The sequence below is a fragment of the Stegostoma tigrinum genome, chromosome 11 (assembly GCF_030684315.1).
Source record: "Stegostoma tigrinum isolate sSteTig4 chromosome 11, sSteTig4.hap1, whole genome shotgun sequence".
NCBI classification, from domain to species: domain Eukaryota; kingdom Metazoa; phylum Chordata; class Chondrichthyes; order Orectolobiformes; family Stegostomatidae; genus Stegostoma; species Stegostoma tigrinum.
The window spans coordinates 8,743,042-8,759,919 of record NC_081364.1 but is presented as its reverse complement, the minus strand read 5'-3'; the positions used below and the strand labels follow the sequence as shown (position 1 = coordinate 8,759,919).

The following is a 16,878-nucleotide window of genomic DNA, read 5'->3' as shown; positions in this document are numbered from 1 at the left end:
ACAGCTGTAATGTAGAAAATACCATAACAAATTTGCATGCAGCAAAAAAACACACAATTTGATATTATCTGCATCAGGTGCACTGGTGAGTATTGAAGGATAATGTTGACTTAAATGCTGACAGGTTTCCACACTCCTCCTTGAGCAGCGCTATGGATCATTTACCTTGAGAGGGTGGCTGGGATCTGAATTTAATGTCTCATGCGAATGGCTGTATTTACAGCCGTACAGTATTCCTATAAACTTCGCCGTGGTGTCAGCCAAGATTATGCACTCTCATCTCTAATCCATGACATGCTGATTCACTGACAAGAATATTACCACCAGGCTGTGTCTGACATTCTAACAATCTGCAATGAGATTTAGTCCTTCCCAAAAGCTAGGACACTCTGCAGGAGTTGTGAAATTAAGGGAAGGAGAGTAAGATCAGTGTGAATTTAGTCAAGAGGGGAAAAAAAAAAGCATACGTAAGGTTTAGGAAGCTAAAATCTGACAAGGATCAAAAGGAATATAAAGGGAGCAGGAAATAACTCAAGCAGGGAATTAGAACAGCAAGACGCGACCATTAAATGATCCTAGTAAGTAGGCTTAAAGAAAATCTCAAGGCATTCTATACAGACACTAAAAACAAGAGGATAACTAGGGGGAAGGTAGGACCACTCAAGGATAAAGGAGGGGACCTCTGCTTGGAGGCAAAGGGTGTGGATGAGATCCTAAATGAGTACTTTCATCAGTATTCACCCAGGAGAAGGATATGGAGGATGGTAAGATTTGTATGGAGCATGCAAATATGCTAGGGTGTTTTGAGATCAGGAAAAAAGTGGTGTTCGGTCTCTTGAAAAGCATTAAAGTGGATAAGTCCCCACGGCCCGATGTCTCTCTCAATAAGCTGGGGTAGATACAAGACAGGAGATTACTGGGGCCTTGATCAACATCTTTGTATCCTTAATAACAACTGAAGAGTTCCAAAAGGACTTGTGAGTACCTAATGTTCCTCTACTTAGAAGGGAAGTGGGGATAATCCATGAAACTACAGACCAGTCAGTCTCACATCAGTAGTTGGGAAGCTATTGGAGAATTCTTAGGGGTAGAATTTACATGCATTTAGAAAAGCATTAATTAGGGACAGTCAGCATGGCTTTGTGCAGGGCAAGTCATGTCTTACTAACTTGATGGAATTTTTCAAGGTGATGCAAAGTTGATCGATGAGGGCAGAACAGTGGATGTTGTGTACGTGGATTTTAGTGAGGCTTTCAACAAGGTCCCTCATGGTCAGCTCATCCAGAAGATTAAGATGCATGGGATCCACGATGACTTGGCGGCATTGATTCTGAATTGCCTTGCCTACGGAAGGCAAAGGGTAGCAGTAGAAGGGTGTTTTTTAGGCAGGAGGTCTGTGACTGATGTGTTCCGCAGGGATCCAAACTGTTGCTGTTTGTGATAATATATAAATGACTTGGTTGAAAATGTAGATGGGTGGGTTATTAAATTTGCAGACGATACAAAGATTGGTGGAGTTGTGGGTAGTGTAGAAGGCTGTCAAAAGACACAGCAGGATATAGATCAGTTACTGATAATAGGCAGACAAATCGCAGATAGAGTTTAACATGGGTAAGTGTGAGATGCTGCACTTCAGGTGATCAAGTGTTTAGGAAAAGTATGCAGCTAATGTACAGAGGGATCTTGGGGTTCAAGTCTGTAGCTGCCTGAAAGTGGCCACGCAAGTAGATAGGGTGGTAAAGGCGGCATATGGCATGCTTGCTTTTATTGGTTGGGGAATTGAGTACAACACTCAGGATGTCACACTGCAGCTTTATAAGGCTTTGGTAAGGCCACACTTAGAGTACTACATTCAATTCTGGTCGCCACATTACAGGAAGGATGCGCAGGCTTTGGAGAAGGTGCAGAAAAGATATACCATGATGCTGCCTGGATTAGAGAGTATGAGCTATAAGGAGAAGCTGGAAAAACTCAGGTTGTTTTCTCTGGAGAGGCAGAGGCTGAGGGAAGACTTGTTAGAAAATCATGAGATGCATAGATAGGGTTGATTGTCAGAATCTTTTAACCAGAGTTGGAATGTCCAAAACTAGGGGGGGCATGCATTTAAGGTGATGGGGAGAAGTTCAAAGGAAATGTGAGGGGCAAATATTTTACCCAGAGAGTGGTAGGAGTCTGGAACGCGCTGCCAGGGATGGTAGGGAGGCAAGTACGATAGGGGTGTTTAAGGGGCTTTTAGATAAGTACATGAATATGCAACGAATGGAACAATTTGGACCAAAGGCAAGCAGAAGAGATTGGTTAAATTTGGTGTCATGTTCGGCAAAACATTATGGTCCGAAGTCCTGTTCCTGAGCTGTACAGTTCTATGTTCTATCAGTTGGTGAGAAACCCAAAAGGCTTTCCAAGCAAACTGAAGAGAGAGAGAACCATAATAAGTGATTTAGAAAGACCATTCCAGAGGTTATTATTGTGGTTAATCTTTTACACAGACTACAGGTGGGCTGGGAATGCAGGTTAATACTATGTTTATTTAAATACCTCAGGCAGACAGTCTGTCTTAGATGGGCTAAATACATTTCCTGAATCTGTGACCACATATGTATATATTGTTTACATTTCATTCTTGTACAATAAATAGAAATCTTCGAACCAAGGTCTCCCATTTATCCTTTTTGTATTCTCTAGGTGGCTGATACAAGCCTTAGTGTGCACAATGCTCCTGTTCAGTCATTTCTGCAAGTGTGGACCCTTACGGTGTTCAACATTCATGCCTGCTAAACTGTGCTAACTTACTGAATGAGCTTTTATAATGTTATCTTATTCTTGTTGTAATCCCTTTTAAAAAATACTCTTTAATTCCCACCACATTGGCAGCCACTGAAAAGATCAGCCTTCAATGTTGCAGCAGCTGATCCCAGGATTGTCAAATGCCATACATTAACATGTGCTGTCATAAGAGATAATAAGGTGTAAAGCTGGATGAACACAGCAGTCCAAGCAGCATCAGAGGAGCAGAAGGCTGACGTTTTGGGCCTAGACCTTTCTTCAGAAATTTTTTCTGAAGAAGGGTCTAGTCCTGAAACGTCAGCCTTCCTGCTCCTCTGATGCTGCTTGGCCTGCTGTGTTCACCCAGCTCTACACCTTGTTATCACAGATTCTCCAGCATCTGCAGTTCCTACTATCTCTGAAACACATGCTGACATCTGAATTCTTATTTTTCTTGCTCAATAAATCCAAAGTTTATAAGACAGCAATTCAAACTACCAAGTGATTGACTCTCAGGCAGCTTGAATACCTACAATTCTAACCCTCTCACCCAAGTTGGATTTGTGTAAAACATGAATGAATGCAATGTGCAGCTAGGCGAGCCTTGGAAATATTTAGCCATGTGTAACGAAGAGCTGAGCTAATCAGTAGCTCTTACAAAGAATTCGCACATGTATGGAAGACCAAATGACCTTCTTCTATGCTGTAAGATTCTACAGTAACAGTCCTGAAAACATTTTATTTGGAAACCAAAGTCTGTCTTCTTTGCTTGTCAATTCAACTTACTGTCTCAGTGTTGATGGTCAAACGAATTCCTTTAGTTGAACTCAAGGATTGCATAGTCTGACAAAGCACTTCCTGGAATGGAATAACATAATTGTACAGCAATAGCCACTCTCCCTGCACAAGGAGGAAACTGTCGTTACTTCTCAAGGATAACTTGAATGTTTTAAAAAATATTACACTTAAGCATTGGCCTTAAAAACAAAAGATTTTAGATCCATCCCACTTAACTCTTAACAATCTTGCATGTTTTTCCCTCCAACTTCTCAAAACATTTTAGAAAAAATTTGGATTTTAAAGAAGATTTTCAGTGTTCGGTGCCCACTACATAGTACATGCAACTTGAGTTCCACATGCAAAGTTGGTACAGTTTAATACATTCACATAAGTAGTCCCGATTCGTCAGCAGCTTTCAGTCAGGCAAGAAAGTCAAGGTTTAGCCTGGCTGCACATCAGCTGCTGTATAATTCTTACTGTTATGTTCAAGTTTGCTTTTTAAATCAATCTGTTTGGACATGTTGTGATACATCTCTGTGGTTGGTGGGACTTGAGCCCAATTCCTTTAAGTCAGAGGTAGAGACACTACTGCTGTGTAACAAAAGCCCTCAGCCACTGCTTTCTACATCTAGATTTTCAATTTGTCCATACTGTCATATGTTTGGCAGGAGTAGTCAGATTCCAGATCTGTAAAGTTAGTTCTGATCTCTAGGTGGTACTTTGGAGCCAGCCATGGTCAGAGGGGATGGTTGCTATATTCACTTATATTTCACAGTAAGTTTCTGCCATTTAGCTCCGTATTCATGAAAATCTCCTGGTTCATGCGGGTGGAACAAGTTTTCACGCCGTTAAGCGAGTGCAGGTTCTTTGCAAAATTATAAAGTGTTCGACATGTTCATGGTTGGTGTGTCACTCCAGACATCAGCAAGTTGTATAAATCCTACAGGGAGATTCCGGGGTCCAGCTGTGGTGAATGAACCTTAAAGTTACAACTAAGCCATCCAGGAATGGTGTTAGGAAACACTTTTTCACTGAAAAACTGGGGAACATCTGAAACACACTCTCCTTTTAAAATGCTACCAAAGATGTCAATTTAAAACTTATTGAGAATTTTGTTAGGGAAGAGCCTAAAGGTCACAGATTGTCAAGGGTATTCAGTTTATGCACTGAGCTTCATGGTATTTCTTGAATTTGTTTCTTAGACCTTTTGGTAAGGTGGTGGGTTTTGGTGTGCATTGGGACTGAGTTAAATGGAATTTAAGCACCTAGCTTATTAAATGTAAGCAACACTTTTAATAGATTGAACATTTATTTTAAAAATTTCAAGCAAATGAAAGACTTAACTGCACAAATCGAAATAAGTTTCAGAACATCCTATGACAAAATCCACTGGTGTCCTCATGTAGGCATCAGTTGGCTCAGATTTTGATCATGATGTGGGACATGCAAACTGTCATTAATACTCTCACCTTGGGCACAGCTGAAACGTTTCAGGAGTCCAGAACAAAATAGTTAAACGTTTATAAATAACGAAGTGTGAAGCTTGATGAACACAGCAGGTCAAGCAGCATCTCAGGAGCACAAAAGCTGACGTTTCAGGCCTAGACCCTTCATCAGAGAGTCTAGGCCCGAAACATCAGCTTTTGTGCTCCTGAGATGCTGCTTGGCCTGCTGTGTTCATCCAGCTTCACACTTTGTTATCTTGGATTCTCCAGCATCTGCAGTTCCCATTATCACAAATGTTTATAAATATTCTCATTGCTGAAACTTTAATATCTCAAGTTTTAACCTCATGAACTAATATGTCAGTAGGTCTATATCATGGGGCATTTTCTCAATAACCTTTATTCCTGATTACTGCAGCACATTTTAATCCTGTCAAGGAGGAGAACAATGAAGCACATTGCTGATTAGGGATAAAGTACCTCTTCCTGAAGAGCAGAAAAATTTAGCTGTGATGTTTCTGGGAACTTTGGGTACAAGCCTGAGAAAGCAAGGAAAAATCTGTTTTACTATTTTCTTTTAAGAAAATAAACACTATGAATCTTGGTGTATTATTTGGAACAAGTATTTTTACGTTATGTAAATTCTCTAGGAAGTGGTCTTCTAAACCTGAATATAAGTTGTTTGTTTCTTAAGAGCTATTGGTTTTTGTTTGAGCCAATGTCTACCCTCCAAGACTTGCAATCTGTGTAGAGCTAATTTCAGTCATGCATATTTGTTTCTCTCCTTCGTCAGGTTTTTTTTTTAAGATTCCCTACAGTGAGGAAAGCAGAGTGGGGAGGTGAGGAAGGATGTGTTGAGACTGGGATTGTAAAAAATGGCTCTGGGAATTACTTGTCTCCGAGCTCACGTACCTAGTGATTCATTTGTAGCAACAATCAGTTAATTCTGAGAAGGAATCTCACCAGTTAAGTCAATGATAATCACAAGACAACACTGATGATTGACTGCACCACCTGATCCATTGAAGGATCAGGGAGAACACTGGGAGTTGGAATTCTCTCCATGTACTGTGTATCCAGGTAAGTTGCAAGTAATATAGTGGATCCAAAGCGAGGTGTGTGAAAGAAAGACCCAAATTAAAATAGTGCCTTTCAAAACTTCAAGCGTTTTGTCACCAAAGAAGCATGAATTTCCCACAAACAGCAGGCTGAACCAGCTGGGTCTTTATCTCTTGTGATTAGAAAAAACAGATGTGATTTCGTTGAAACATTTAAGATTATGAGGGATCTTAATAGATGCTGACGGAATGTTTCCTCTTGTGCGGGTAATCTAGAATGAGGGGCACAGCTTGAAGGTCAGGAGTCTCTCATTTAAGATGGAGATGGTAAGGAACCTGAAAAGGTTGTTAGTCTTTGGAATTCTCTTCTAGAGAACAATGAAGACTGGATTATTGAATATTTTCAAAGATTGAATTTGACAGGTTTTTCATTGATAAAGATGTCAAATGGTTATGTAATTATGTTATATCCACAATCAGATCAATAATGATGTTGCTTGTTTACTCAATGGGCTGAATTGCCTACTCCTGCACCTATTCCTTATGGTATTATAAACATCTGATAATCTATGCTTGTAATGTTATTTGAGGGATTAATATTGGCCTGAACATGAGAGAGAACTCCTCTGCTCTTGTGTCATGGGATCTTTTCATCCACTTAAACAGCTGAGGTTTTGGTTTAAATTTTCATTGAAATCTAACACACACAATTGTTCCCTGTACATATAGAAAATGTTTGATTTGGTTTTTAATGTAGGAGAGTCTGCCCTTGGCAGGTCCTCTTTTTGTCCCCCATTTTCAATTTAACCAGTAATCTAATGATCCACTTTTTCTTGATCAGATTAGCAATTCACAAACTCATTGAATTTGAAATTTTGCACTTGGAAGGCTAAATGGAACATATGATACTGCAGTGACGCAAATCATTCAAAGAAGACCTGGTTGCTGGGTTAGCTGATCAGTGTCAGAAGGCGCCCAGAGTACAACAGTGAAACAGGCACAAATCAGCACAGCATCTGTTTCTGGCTCCAAGCAATGTTTCTGAGTATGCTGCTGGAAAGTATGAAAATAAGGCCTGATGAGCAAGGAACTGAGGAGTGTCATTTTCCTGCAACATGAGTCAGTGTAGGGAGAAAAGACTGATGTCTGAAAGTGTACATGAAGTATTCTATTCTGAGAGCAGTCTCACTGCTAACATTGAATTTAAATGCTAAGTATCAAGCTTCCCCACCAAATGTATCCACTATTTAACATGGACACTCATTTCACAGTTTGAAAAGAAAGGTCTCACTATCATCAAAGAACACACCATTAAACAGATACCTTTTGATATTTTAATGACAATGAATCGACTATTAACTTATGAACTGATTGGTATTGTTGTTATTTAAAGACTAAATGCAAACCATGGGCGTTTTCAACGGTTTTAAATCTAAATCTAAAGCTGCATTTTCATGTTTGCAGTTCACAATGCACCATGCAATAAATGAAATTTAGATTGTTAGTTCCAGTTCAATCATCCCAGAGACCTAGTGTAGAGACAGTGGACTGAATGGACTCCTTCTGCACCTCTGTTCTTTTCTATATGGAGTGGCCCCCAGCAGGAGGGTCAAATGATGATCCACTACCCAAAGGGAAAGGATCCAGAATTTGCTTCTGTTTTTTTCTTAATTGGACTCCTGTCAACCAGCTTGTGTAACACAAGCAATGTTCGTTCTTAGAAAGATGAATCATTATAGGTTGGCGTCAATGGCAGGAGTAGACTACATCTGTCACCAAAAGCACTCTGGAGAAAATAATCCTTCCCAAAATCCACAAACCTGCCTGCCCTGTTCGACCCATCATCTCAGCCTGCTCCTGCCCCACCGAACTCATCTCCACCTATCTGGACTCCATTTTCTCCCCTTTGGTCCAGGAACTCCCCACCTACGTCCGTGACACCACCCACGCCCTCCACCTCCTCCAGGACTTCCAATTCCCTGGCCCCCAACACCTCATCTTCACCATGAACGTCCAGTCCCTATACACCTGCATTCCGCATGCAGATGGCCTCAAGGCCCTCCGCTTCTTCCTGTCCCGCAGGCCCGACCAGTCCCCCTCCACCGACACCCTCATCCGCCTAGCTGAACTCGTCCTCACACTCAACAACTTCTCTTTTGACTCCTCCCACTTCCTACAGACTAAGGGGGTGGCCATGGGCACCCGCATGGGCCCCAGCTATGCCTGCCTCTTTGTAGGTTATGTGGAACAGTCCCTCTTCCGCACCTACACAGGCCCCAAACCCCACCTCTTCCTCTGGTACATTGATGACTGTATCGGCGCCGCCTCTTGCTCCCCAGAGGAGCTCGAACAGTTCATCCACTTCACCAACACCTTCCACCCCAACCTTCAGTTCACCTGGGCCATCTCCAGCACATCCCTCACCTTCCTGGGCCTCTCAGTCTCCATCTCAGGCAACCAGCTTGTAACTGATGTCCATTTCAAGCCCACCGACTCCCACAGCTACCTAGAATACACCTCCTCCCACCCACCCTCCTGCAAAAATTCCATCCCCTATTCCCAATTCCTCCGCCGCATCTGCTCCCACGATAAGACATTCCACTCCCGCACATCCCAGATGTCCAAGTTCTTCAAGGACCGCAACTTTCCCCCCACAGTGATCGAGAACGCCCTTGACCGCGTCTCCCATATTTCCCGCAACACATCCCTCACACCCTGCCCCCGCCACAACCGCCAAAAGAAGATCCCCCTCGTTCTCACACACCACCCCACCAACCTCCGGATACAACGCATCATCCTCCGACACTTCCGCCATTTACAATCCGACCCCACCACCCAAGACATTTTAACATCCCCACCCCTGTCTGCTTTCCGGAGAAACCACTCTCTCCATGACTCCCTTGTTCGCTCCACACTGCCCTCTAACCCCACCACACCCGGCACCTTCCCCTGCAACCGCAGGAAATGCTACACTTGCTCCCACACCTCCTCCCTCACCCCTATCCCAGGCCCCAAGATGACATTCCACATTAAGCAGAGGTTCACCTGCACATCTGCCAATGTGGTATACTGCATCCACTGTACCCGGTGTGGCTTCCTCTACATTGGGGAAACCAAGCGGAGGCTTGGAGACCGCTTTGCAGAACACCTCCGCTCAGTTCGCAACAAACTACTGCACCTCCCAGTCGCAAACCATTTCCACTCCCCCTCCCATTCTCTAGATGACATGTCCATCATGGGACTCCTGCAGTGCCACAATGATGCCACCCGAAGGTTGCAGGAACAGCAACTCATATTCCGCCTGGGAACCCTGCAGCCTAATGGTATCAATGTGGACTTCACCAGTTTCAAAATCTCCCCTTCTCCTACAGCATCCCTAAACCAGCCCAGTTCGTCCCCTCCCCCCACTGCACCACACAACCAGCCCAGCTCTTCCCCCCCACCCACTGCATCCCAAAACCAGTCCAACTTGTCTCTGCCTCCCTAACCTGTTCTTCCTCTCACCCATCCCTTCCTCCCACCCCAAGCCGCACCTCCATCTACCTACTAACCTCATCCCACCTCCTTGACCTGTCCGTCTTCCCTGGACTGACCTATCCCCTCCCTACCTCCCCACCTATACTCTCTCCACCTATCTTCTTTACTCTCCATTTTCGGTTCGCCTCCTCCTCTCTCCTTATTTATTCCAGTTCCCTCTCCCCATCCCCCTCTCTGATGAAGGGTCTAGGCTGGAAACATCAGCTTTTGTGCTCCTGAGATGCTGCTTGGCCTGCTGTGTTCATCCAGCCTCACATTTTATCATCCTGGAGAAAATAAAGCTGGTTTGAGAGTCTGCTTTAACTAATGAATTAGATTGTGGCTGAAATGCCAGGTGAGTCTACACTTCCCGTACTTCAGTTTCATTTCAGATCTCCAACACCTGCAGTTCTTTGTGAAAACCCAAGAACTGCGGCTGCTGTAAGTCAAAAACAAAAACAGAATTAGCTGGAAAAGGTCAGGTCTGGCAGCATCTGTGGAGAGGAATCAGAGTAAATGTTTCAGGCTGAGTCACCCTTCCCCAGAACACCTGAAATGTTAACTCTGATTTCTCTCCACAGATGTTGCCAGACCATTTCTGATTTTGTTTCCACTGTTCTTTGCTTCTATTTGAATAATAATATACCTGGCAAAGAAAATGTAAGCAGGCTGGCTAACTTCTCAATCAATTGCGAAAAATCACAGTTTTTACCTTGTTGAACAGACTTGTTGAAATGATCAAATAATGTTGCAAGCCTTGCACAGTTGTACATCACAAATGCTCCACTCTTAGTTCCTTTTGTAGAAATGTTGACTGCTTGTGTCAGGTCCAAATTCACCTAATATTCACAGCAGAAGTGAGAGAGAGAAAGGAAACTGAATTTATGTTGGGAATAGAGAGAGAGATAATGGGAACTGCAGATGCTGGAGAATTCCAAGATAATAAAATGTGAGGCTGGATGAACACAGCAGGCCAAGCAGCATCTCAGGAGCACAAAAGCTGATGTTTCGGGCCTAGACCCTTCATCAGAGAGGGGGATGGGGAGAGGGAACTGGAATAAATAGGGAGAGAGGGGGAGGCGGACCGAAGATGGAGAGTAAAGAAGATAGGTGGAGGGAGTATAGGTGGGGAGGTAGGGAGGGGATAGGTCAGTCCAGGGAAGACGGACAGGTCAAGGAGGTGGGATGAGGTTAGTAGGTAGATGGGGGTGCGACTTGGGGTCTTATGTTGGGAATAACCTTTCTTATTTCCACACTTGAGCTGAGGTTTCTTGACCTCAACTTCTACGAGTTCTAAAATCAAATATTTATGGAAGTAGAATGTACTTACCAAATGGCTGACTTTCTGCTCTAGTAAAAGAAGCCTGAGCTACCAAATAAGAGGGAACTACAACCTCCAGCCACCATGTCCAAAAGATCATGAGAGTTGGGGGTGAAAGGAATTGAGGGAAGGGCTACACAGTCCATCCTTCACAGCAAACAACCTGGAATTTTTTAAGATTCAAATACTGTAACAGACCAGAGTATTTGCTTCCAATCCGAATCCAGACATTGATTTTGTTTTTACCACTGTATTTTTAAAGATATGACTTCAATGATCAGCCCTAAATTTTGACTGCTTGAATTTCTGAAGTATGTTATGGTCACATTTCAATGGTGAATGTGCTAAGTGCTGTCAAGTCCTTTTCTCTGTAGCTGTTCCCTGCAGTGTCTCTGGGAAGGCTTACTGTTGCTCAGCAAATCCCATTAAATTGGAATTTTAGGGGCTTCTTAATGGGAAACAGGCCAAAGTCTGGCCTGTTTTCGTGAATCGGCTGGCTGAGAACTGATGACAAGTCCAAATACAGCTAAAATTAGAGCTGAAGTGAGAGAGAGGGTAGTGAATTTACGTTGGGAATAACTTTTCTTGTTTCACTTGACTCTGATTTCTCTCCACAGATGCTGCCAGACCTGCTGAGCTTTTTAAGCAATTTTTATTTTTGCCTCTGATTTAAACAACTGCAGTTCTTTCAGTTTTTATTTAGAACTGATGGGCATAGGATGTCACCTTCTCGCCTTTATATAAAGGTGCTGCAACAAGATTTGAAAAAGAAGCAGAAGATGAGAAAGTCAGAAAAAGAAAGTCTTTCCCTAAATTCCAATGGCTGCAGCTGGAACATGCACATTACTTACTGGAGTGCGGTGGGCTGTAGCTAACAGCTCGAACCTGATGGTGGCTGAAGTCATGCTGCAGATTATTTCAGTCCATGAATCCCCTGGGGAGAAATGCAACCAACGTATTAGAATCAAGCAAATTTCTTCCCATTGATTTCACTACATCTCCAGATAACAATCCTGCTTATCCGCAAATCTGACTGTAGGCCTTAGACCAGTTTCTAGAGAACAGATTAACTGCTGCACAGGGCTGAGCGTTTTGTTTTGGCTAAGCCCAAGTTGTGCATGTATTTTGGAGGGTTTGTTGTCTGATGTTACCAAGCATGCCTCATTAATTATTACTGTGCTTCATGGCATATGTCATATCCAACTTCTGCCCTATTTTACCACAGGCTGTCCCCACAACAACTGGCCAGTTAGCAGATATACCAGAATTCATTAACATCCCTTTGGCCTACAACATCTTTAAAAACTCACTGTGCACCCAGTCAAGCACTGTCAGTCTGTTGTTGCCCTGCAACTGACGTTTGGCCCAAACAGTGCAGACCAGGGGAGATTAGCACCCTGCTTTGAGGACAGGGGCCTGGAGTCCTGCTTATGGGTGTAGCTAAAGGGGAACTTCCTCTTTCTCGGAACCCAGCAGTGGAGATAACGGAACCGCACCATGCTAATTGAGATTGCTACCTGGGCCCCCGTGCGCCAGGGTGAATTCACCACCGTCTTGCCAATATCTCAGCGACTGGACCCGTCTCCCACCAAGGTTCACACTCTATTTCCTATAACATAATCTCCACTTGCTGTCACCCACATGACAGAAGAACACTGCAGACTTTCTGTACTGCCCACTCAATTACTCAATGCACCTCCCACTTCACTAACGGTAATAGCTGTTCCACCTACTTTCATTTCCCATTATAGCTGCCCTTTCTCTCATTCTATGAAGTAAACAGGCACAATAGGGCAGAAAGAATCAAGATGGGAGGTTGGTTGCTCTTCATTCAGCTCCTTGCTCCTTATGAGGACAGGATCCTGACTCTGACCACGTTGTGATTGGCTTAGACTGGCATCGAAGGCTGTCGCTGGCAAAACTCCTGATCGAACGCCCTTGACTTGACTGCAGTCTGTTGACAATTATGACAACTTCCTAGACATGCGTCTGCGCTATATGGCAAAACAGAAGTAAAATAAGCCTGGTATCTCTGGCTGACATGGCAAAGTGCAAAAAGGCAATGTAAGGGGGGATGTTGTGTGTATTGAAGTAAGCTCAGAATCAGTGAATGCTATGAGTGCAACTGGAGAGCATGGAAATGCAGCTTAGTCCAGCTATAAGTGCACAGTGTCCTTGCTGCAGGATTCCATTGATAGTTGTCACTGCATCATTGAAGTGCACAAGCATCCTATACATGGATTAAAGATGTCCCATGTGGGTTCTTAGAGACATATTTTAGATGCCAATGTCTATGGATGTGGGTTGGGTGTGGCCAGTGTCCATGGATTGTGCTGCTAGATGCTGGTGCCTGATTCCTAACACAGAGGTCATTTGGAGAAAGTGGTAATTTGAATTTGCCACATGCTTGTTTTGGTTACCTTGCCTAGTTTTCTGACATCAAGCTTTGGTAAGATGGAAGGCTTATCATTAATGAAGCAAGTTGGGCTGTTAACAAGGCATTTAACAACCAATAATTCCCAGCAACTGGCACCCCACTACTAATCAATGAGAATTTCACCACACAGCTTGTGAAAAGCTAAAAGGTGGGGAAAATTGCTTCTGATGTCAAGATGGGCCTCGTTGCACTTGTCACCTGATTCTGCCACACACTTTGTCATAGCTCATGTTGCTCAGACCTCTATAAGATTCCACAAATAATGTGTACTTCTTATTCATTCAGGGGACATGGGCTTTATTAGCAGGGCCAGCATTTATTGCCCATCCTTAATTATCTTAGCGAAGGTGGTGCTGAGCTGTCTTCTTGAACTGCTGCAGCCTGTTTAGTCTGGATACCCCACAAAGCCGTCAGGGAAGGAGTTCTAGCCATCTGGCTATTTCAGACAACAAAGTGTGAAGCTGGATGAACACAGCAGGCAAGCAGTATCTCAGGAGTGCAAAAGCTGACGTTTCGGGCATCTGAAGAAGGGTCTAGGCCCGAAACATCAGCTTTTGTGCTCCTGAGATGTTGCTTGGCCTGCTGTGTTCATCCAGCTTCACACTTTGTTATCTTGGATTCTCCAGCATCTGCAGTTCCCATTATCACTGGCTATTTCAGACAGTTTCTTTGTTATTTTTAGCCAAAGGCCAAGGGCAGAACAAATTCCACCTTTGTTCCTTTTACAGTTCTAAAGGCCTGGTTTTTAAGTGTTCCCATCATTTAAAAAAGCCTTTGCCTCAGTGACAATTTATACTCTTCGCTAATCTTCATTGTGAATTTCAGTGTCAATTACAGAGATGAACTATATCACTCAGCTCCCTTAACCATCCAAACACTGAAGGAAAGTTTGTTCGTTGAAAACTGCTGCACACAACTTAATCCAACCTCTACTGTTAGAGAATTGGCACTTTGCCACTAACAAGTTCAACAGAAGGTCTATTTTCCTCACTTGTTGAGGAAGAACCAGGTTGAAACATCCTATAATCAAGTACACTGACAGCAGAACCTAAAGGAACAGAATATGGACAAGGAGACTGGATAATACAGGCTGTACCTTGTACTAGGTTTCCATATTTCATCACAGAGGCTTCCTGCATTTGAGACCTTCGAAACCTGTAGGAAAAATTGAGTGAACATTTGAATGTGTAATTTCTTCAAAATTTATTGCATTCTCCTGTTTAACTTGGCTCCAAATGATCAAAACTATCAGAATTTTAAATGATTTAACATAAGCCAATTATAGCCAAAACTGAGGGTTTCAAGATTATGGATCTAAAAAGATTAATTTAAAAATGAGTATTATATTCCTGGAAAGGGTCACTTTTGCAAGTATGTAGTACTGTTGTTTCAAAGGCGATGAGGCAAGTTTTACTGACTTCCAAAGAGCAGTAATTTGGAGTCAGAAACTTCCCTTTAGACGAAATTATAGAAACTTTTCGTGCACCAAGTCACGGTGCCTGAACTACAAGCATTTTGCTTGCTCATCTTCTCAGGCATGCCATGTTGCCTTGTGAATTCAAAGGGAAACATTACTGGGCTCAACTTGTTTAATGTACAACTTGTTAGTTTTTAAACAGTAAATGTTGTTTCTCCTGATATTATTTAATTCCCTTTCTATATCTTGGTCAGGCCACTGTTAAGGACAAGCACTTTTATCATTTACCTAACAGTAATTTCATTCTTCCTTTTCATTTGGAGAAAGTAGGGAAAATTATAGGCTTTTGAGGGATATTATTGTTTGTCAGCTCAGAGTGTTCCAACAGATACTAAACAAAATAGCATAATATTTGAATAATATTTGCTGGAAGTGACAGTTTCAGTGCTAATCACTTAAGGGGAAATGGTGATACCACTGGATTAGTAATTCAGAGTCTAGGCTGATAGTCCAGGGACGTGAATTCCAATCCCATCACAGAATTTGAATGCGATTAACAAATCTGGAATATATCATATTCCTACTGTGTGTGTGACTTCTGATTCATAATGGCCCTCTGAAATAGCCTGGCAAGCCACAGAGTTCAAGAGCAGTTAGGGATAGATAACAAACACCCACATATAAGATGAATTATACTAAAAATGCCATATGAATAAAAAGGGCAATAAGGAAAAGATTGAACACATAGCAAAATTGATATTTTGGTCAGATGTCTTGAGAGGTGTGGGTGTAGAACATAAAATTGATACTAGCTTAGCAATTGCACTTAGCCTGTGTAATCCCAATGAATCAATTGTTGGACACAAGCAGGTTGTAGTGGTATGGGTGCTACACTCTATATCCAACAGTATCTAACTGAGGGGTTCTTGATTCTTAAGATTCCTAAGTTTGAGATAAATACATTTTAAACCCAACAGTTTACACTTCTTTCTCCCCATATCTATTTTTATTTCTTTTGTCTTTTAGGGGGAAAAGCAGGAACAGGTTATTGAATTGGATGATGAGCCATGATCACATTGAATGACAGAGTAGGCTCGAAGGGCATACTCCTGCTCCTATTTCCGATAAACTGTCACTGCAAGACACGTGAAATACTGCTTTGTCCTTAAGAAACTGTTTTAGTCGGGTTTCTGGAAAACTGGTCATTTGTCTTTTCAATTCTATCCTGATTCGTACTTTAGATAAGACTTTCTTTCTTTACACACATTGACAATATTCTTTGTTTTTGTTTTTCTCCTTTGCTACCCTGTACATTCAAGCCAGAATGTAAATACCCCAAGGTGAATCAATTTTAAGATGTGGCATTCCTGTATCCTTGAGCTTTGTCTTTCCAACACATGGGTGCTCTTTAACCTTCTCCTCTTCCTGTAAATTCCAAAACTGGGATCAATCACATTTTAAACTTCGCAGCATGGAGTAGGTATGGAACGATGAACTCCTCCTTATTTGATAAGTACAGCATTTAGTCTACGTACCGTTGGGCAACACTGAGAAAGATAATTGGATTTACATCACAGCTCACATGTCCTCAAGATGTTTCAAAATACTTCACAGCCAAGGAATTATTTTTAAACAGTGCAGTCAATAAGCTCACAGAGAAGAGGAATGTTGTTGACAAGGACTCTCCTGTTCTTCGAATGGTGCCTTGGGGTGTTTTACATCCACTCACATGGGAAGATGTGACCTGTTTAGATGCAACTAAAGGTACCACCTCTGACACTGCAGTGCTCCCTTTTTGCAATTACATGAAATTATCAATTGAATTCTGTGTTCCAAGCTTGTGGGGCACCTAAAATTCTGTCCTCTTCAGATGCACGGCAAACATTATGGAAGAGAACTGCGTGTATTTTGAAACTTTTATTTTGAAATAGAGTTTACTGTAATCTAACCTGATCTACTATTCCCTTCATTTGCATATTATCATTACTTTTCAGATTGCACTAACAGTTCTTGTATTGAAGGAGCAAATTCAAGGAGCAGTCAGTCTCTTCCTATTCCTAATGCTTAGGATTTTAGCCATGGGGAATTTGCCATTGGAAAGATTGTGCAAATTGGCATCACACAGAAAAACAGGACTT

The 16,878-nt window shown here is 42.4% G+C and overlaps 1 protein-coding gene across 12 annotated transcripts in view; it reads right to left on the bottom strand.

Annotated features, from left to right (window-relative positions):
• The window catches only part of dalrd3 (DALR anticodon binding domain containing 3), a 59,066-nt gene that overhangs the window by 20,369 nt on the left and 21,819 nt on the right, over window positions 1–16,878 (bottom strand). For 8 of the 12 annotated variants that reach the window (XR_007249261.1, XM_048547973.2, XM_048547978.2 and 5 more), the window contains exons 7-11: window positions 14,420–14,478; window positions 11,738–11,820; window positions 10,278–10,404; window positions 5,472–5,530; window positions 3,553–3,666 (exon numbers count right to left, since the gene is read on the bottom strand). Coding sequence is in view for 9 of the 12 variants with exons in the window: in XM_048547973.2 (XP_048403930.1) it covers window positions 3,553–3,666; window positions 5,472–5,530; window positions 10,278–10,404; window positions 11,738–11,820; window positions 14,420–14,478 (442 nt within the window). In the remaining 3 variants the exon portion in view is untranslated. The remainder of the gene's footprint in view (window positions 1–3,552; window positions 3,667–5,471; window positions 5,531–10,277; window positions 10,405–11,737; window positions 11,821–14,419; window positions 14,479–16,878) is intronic. The other 4 variants (XM_048547974.2, XR_007249262.2, XR_007249263.2 and 1 more) reach the window with 4 other exon arrangements.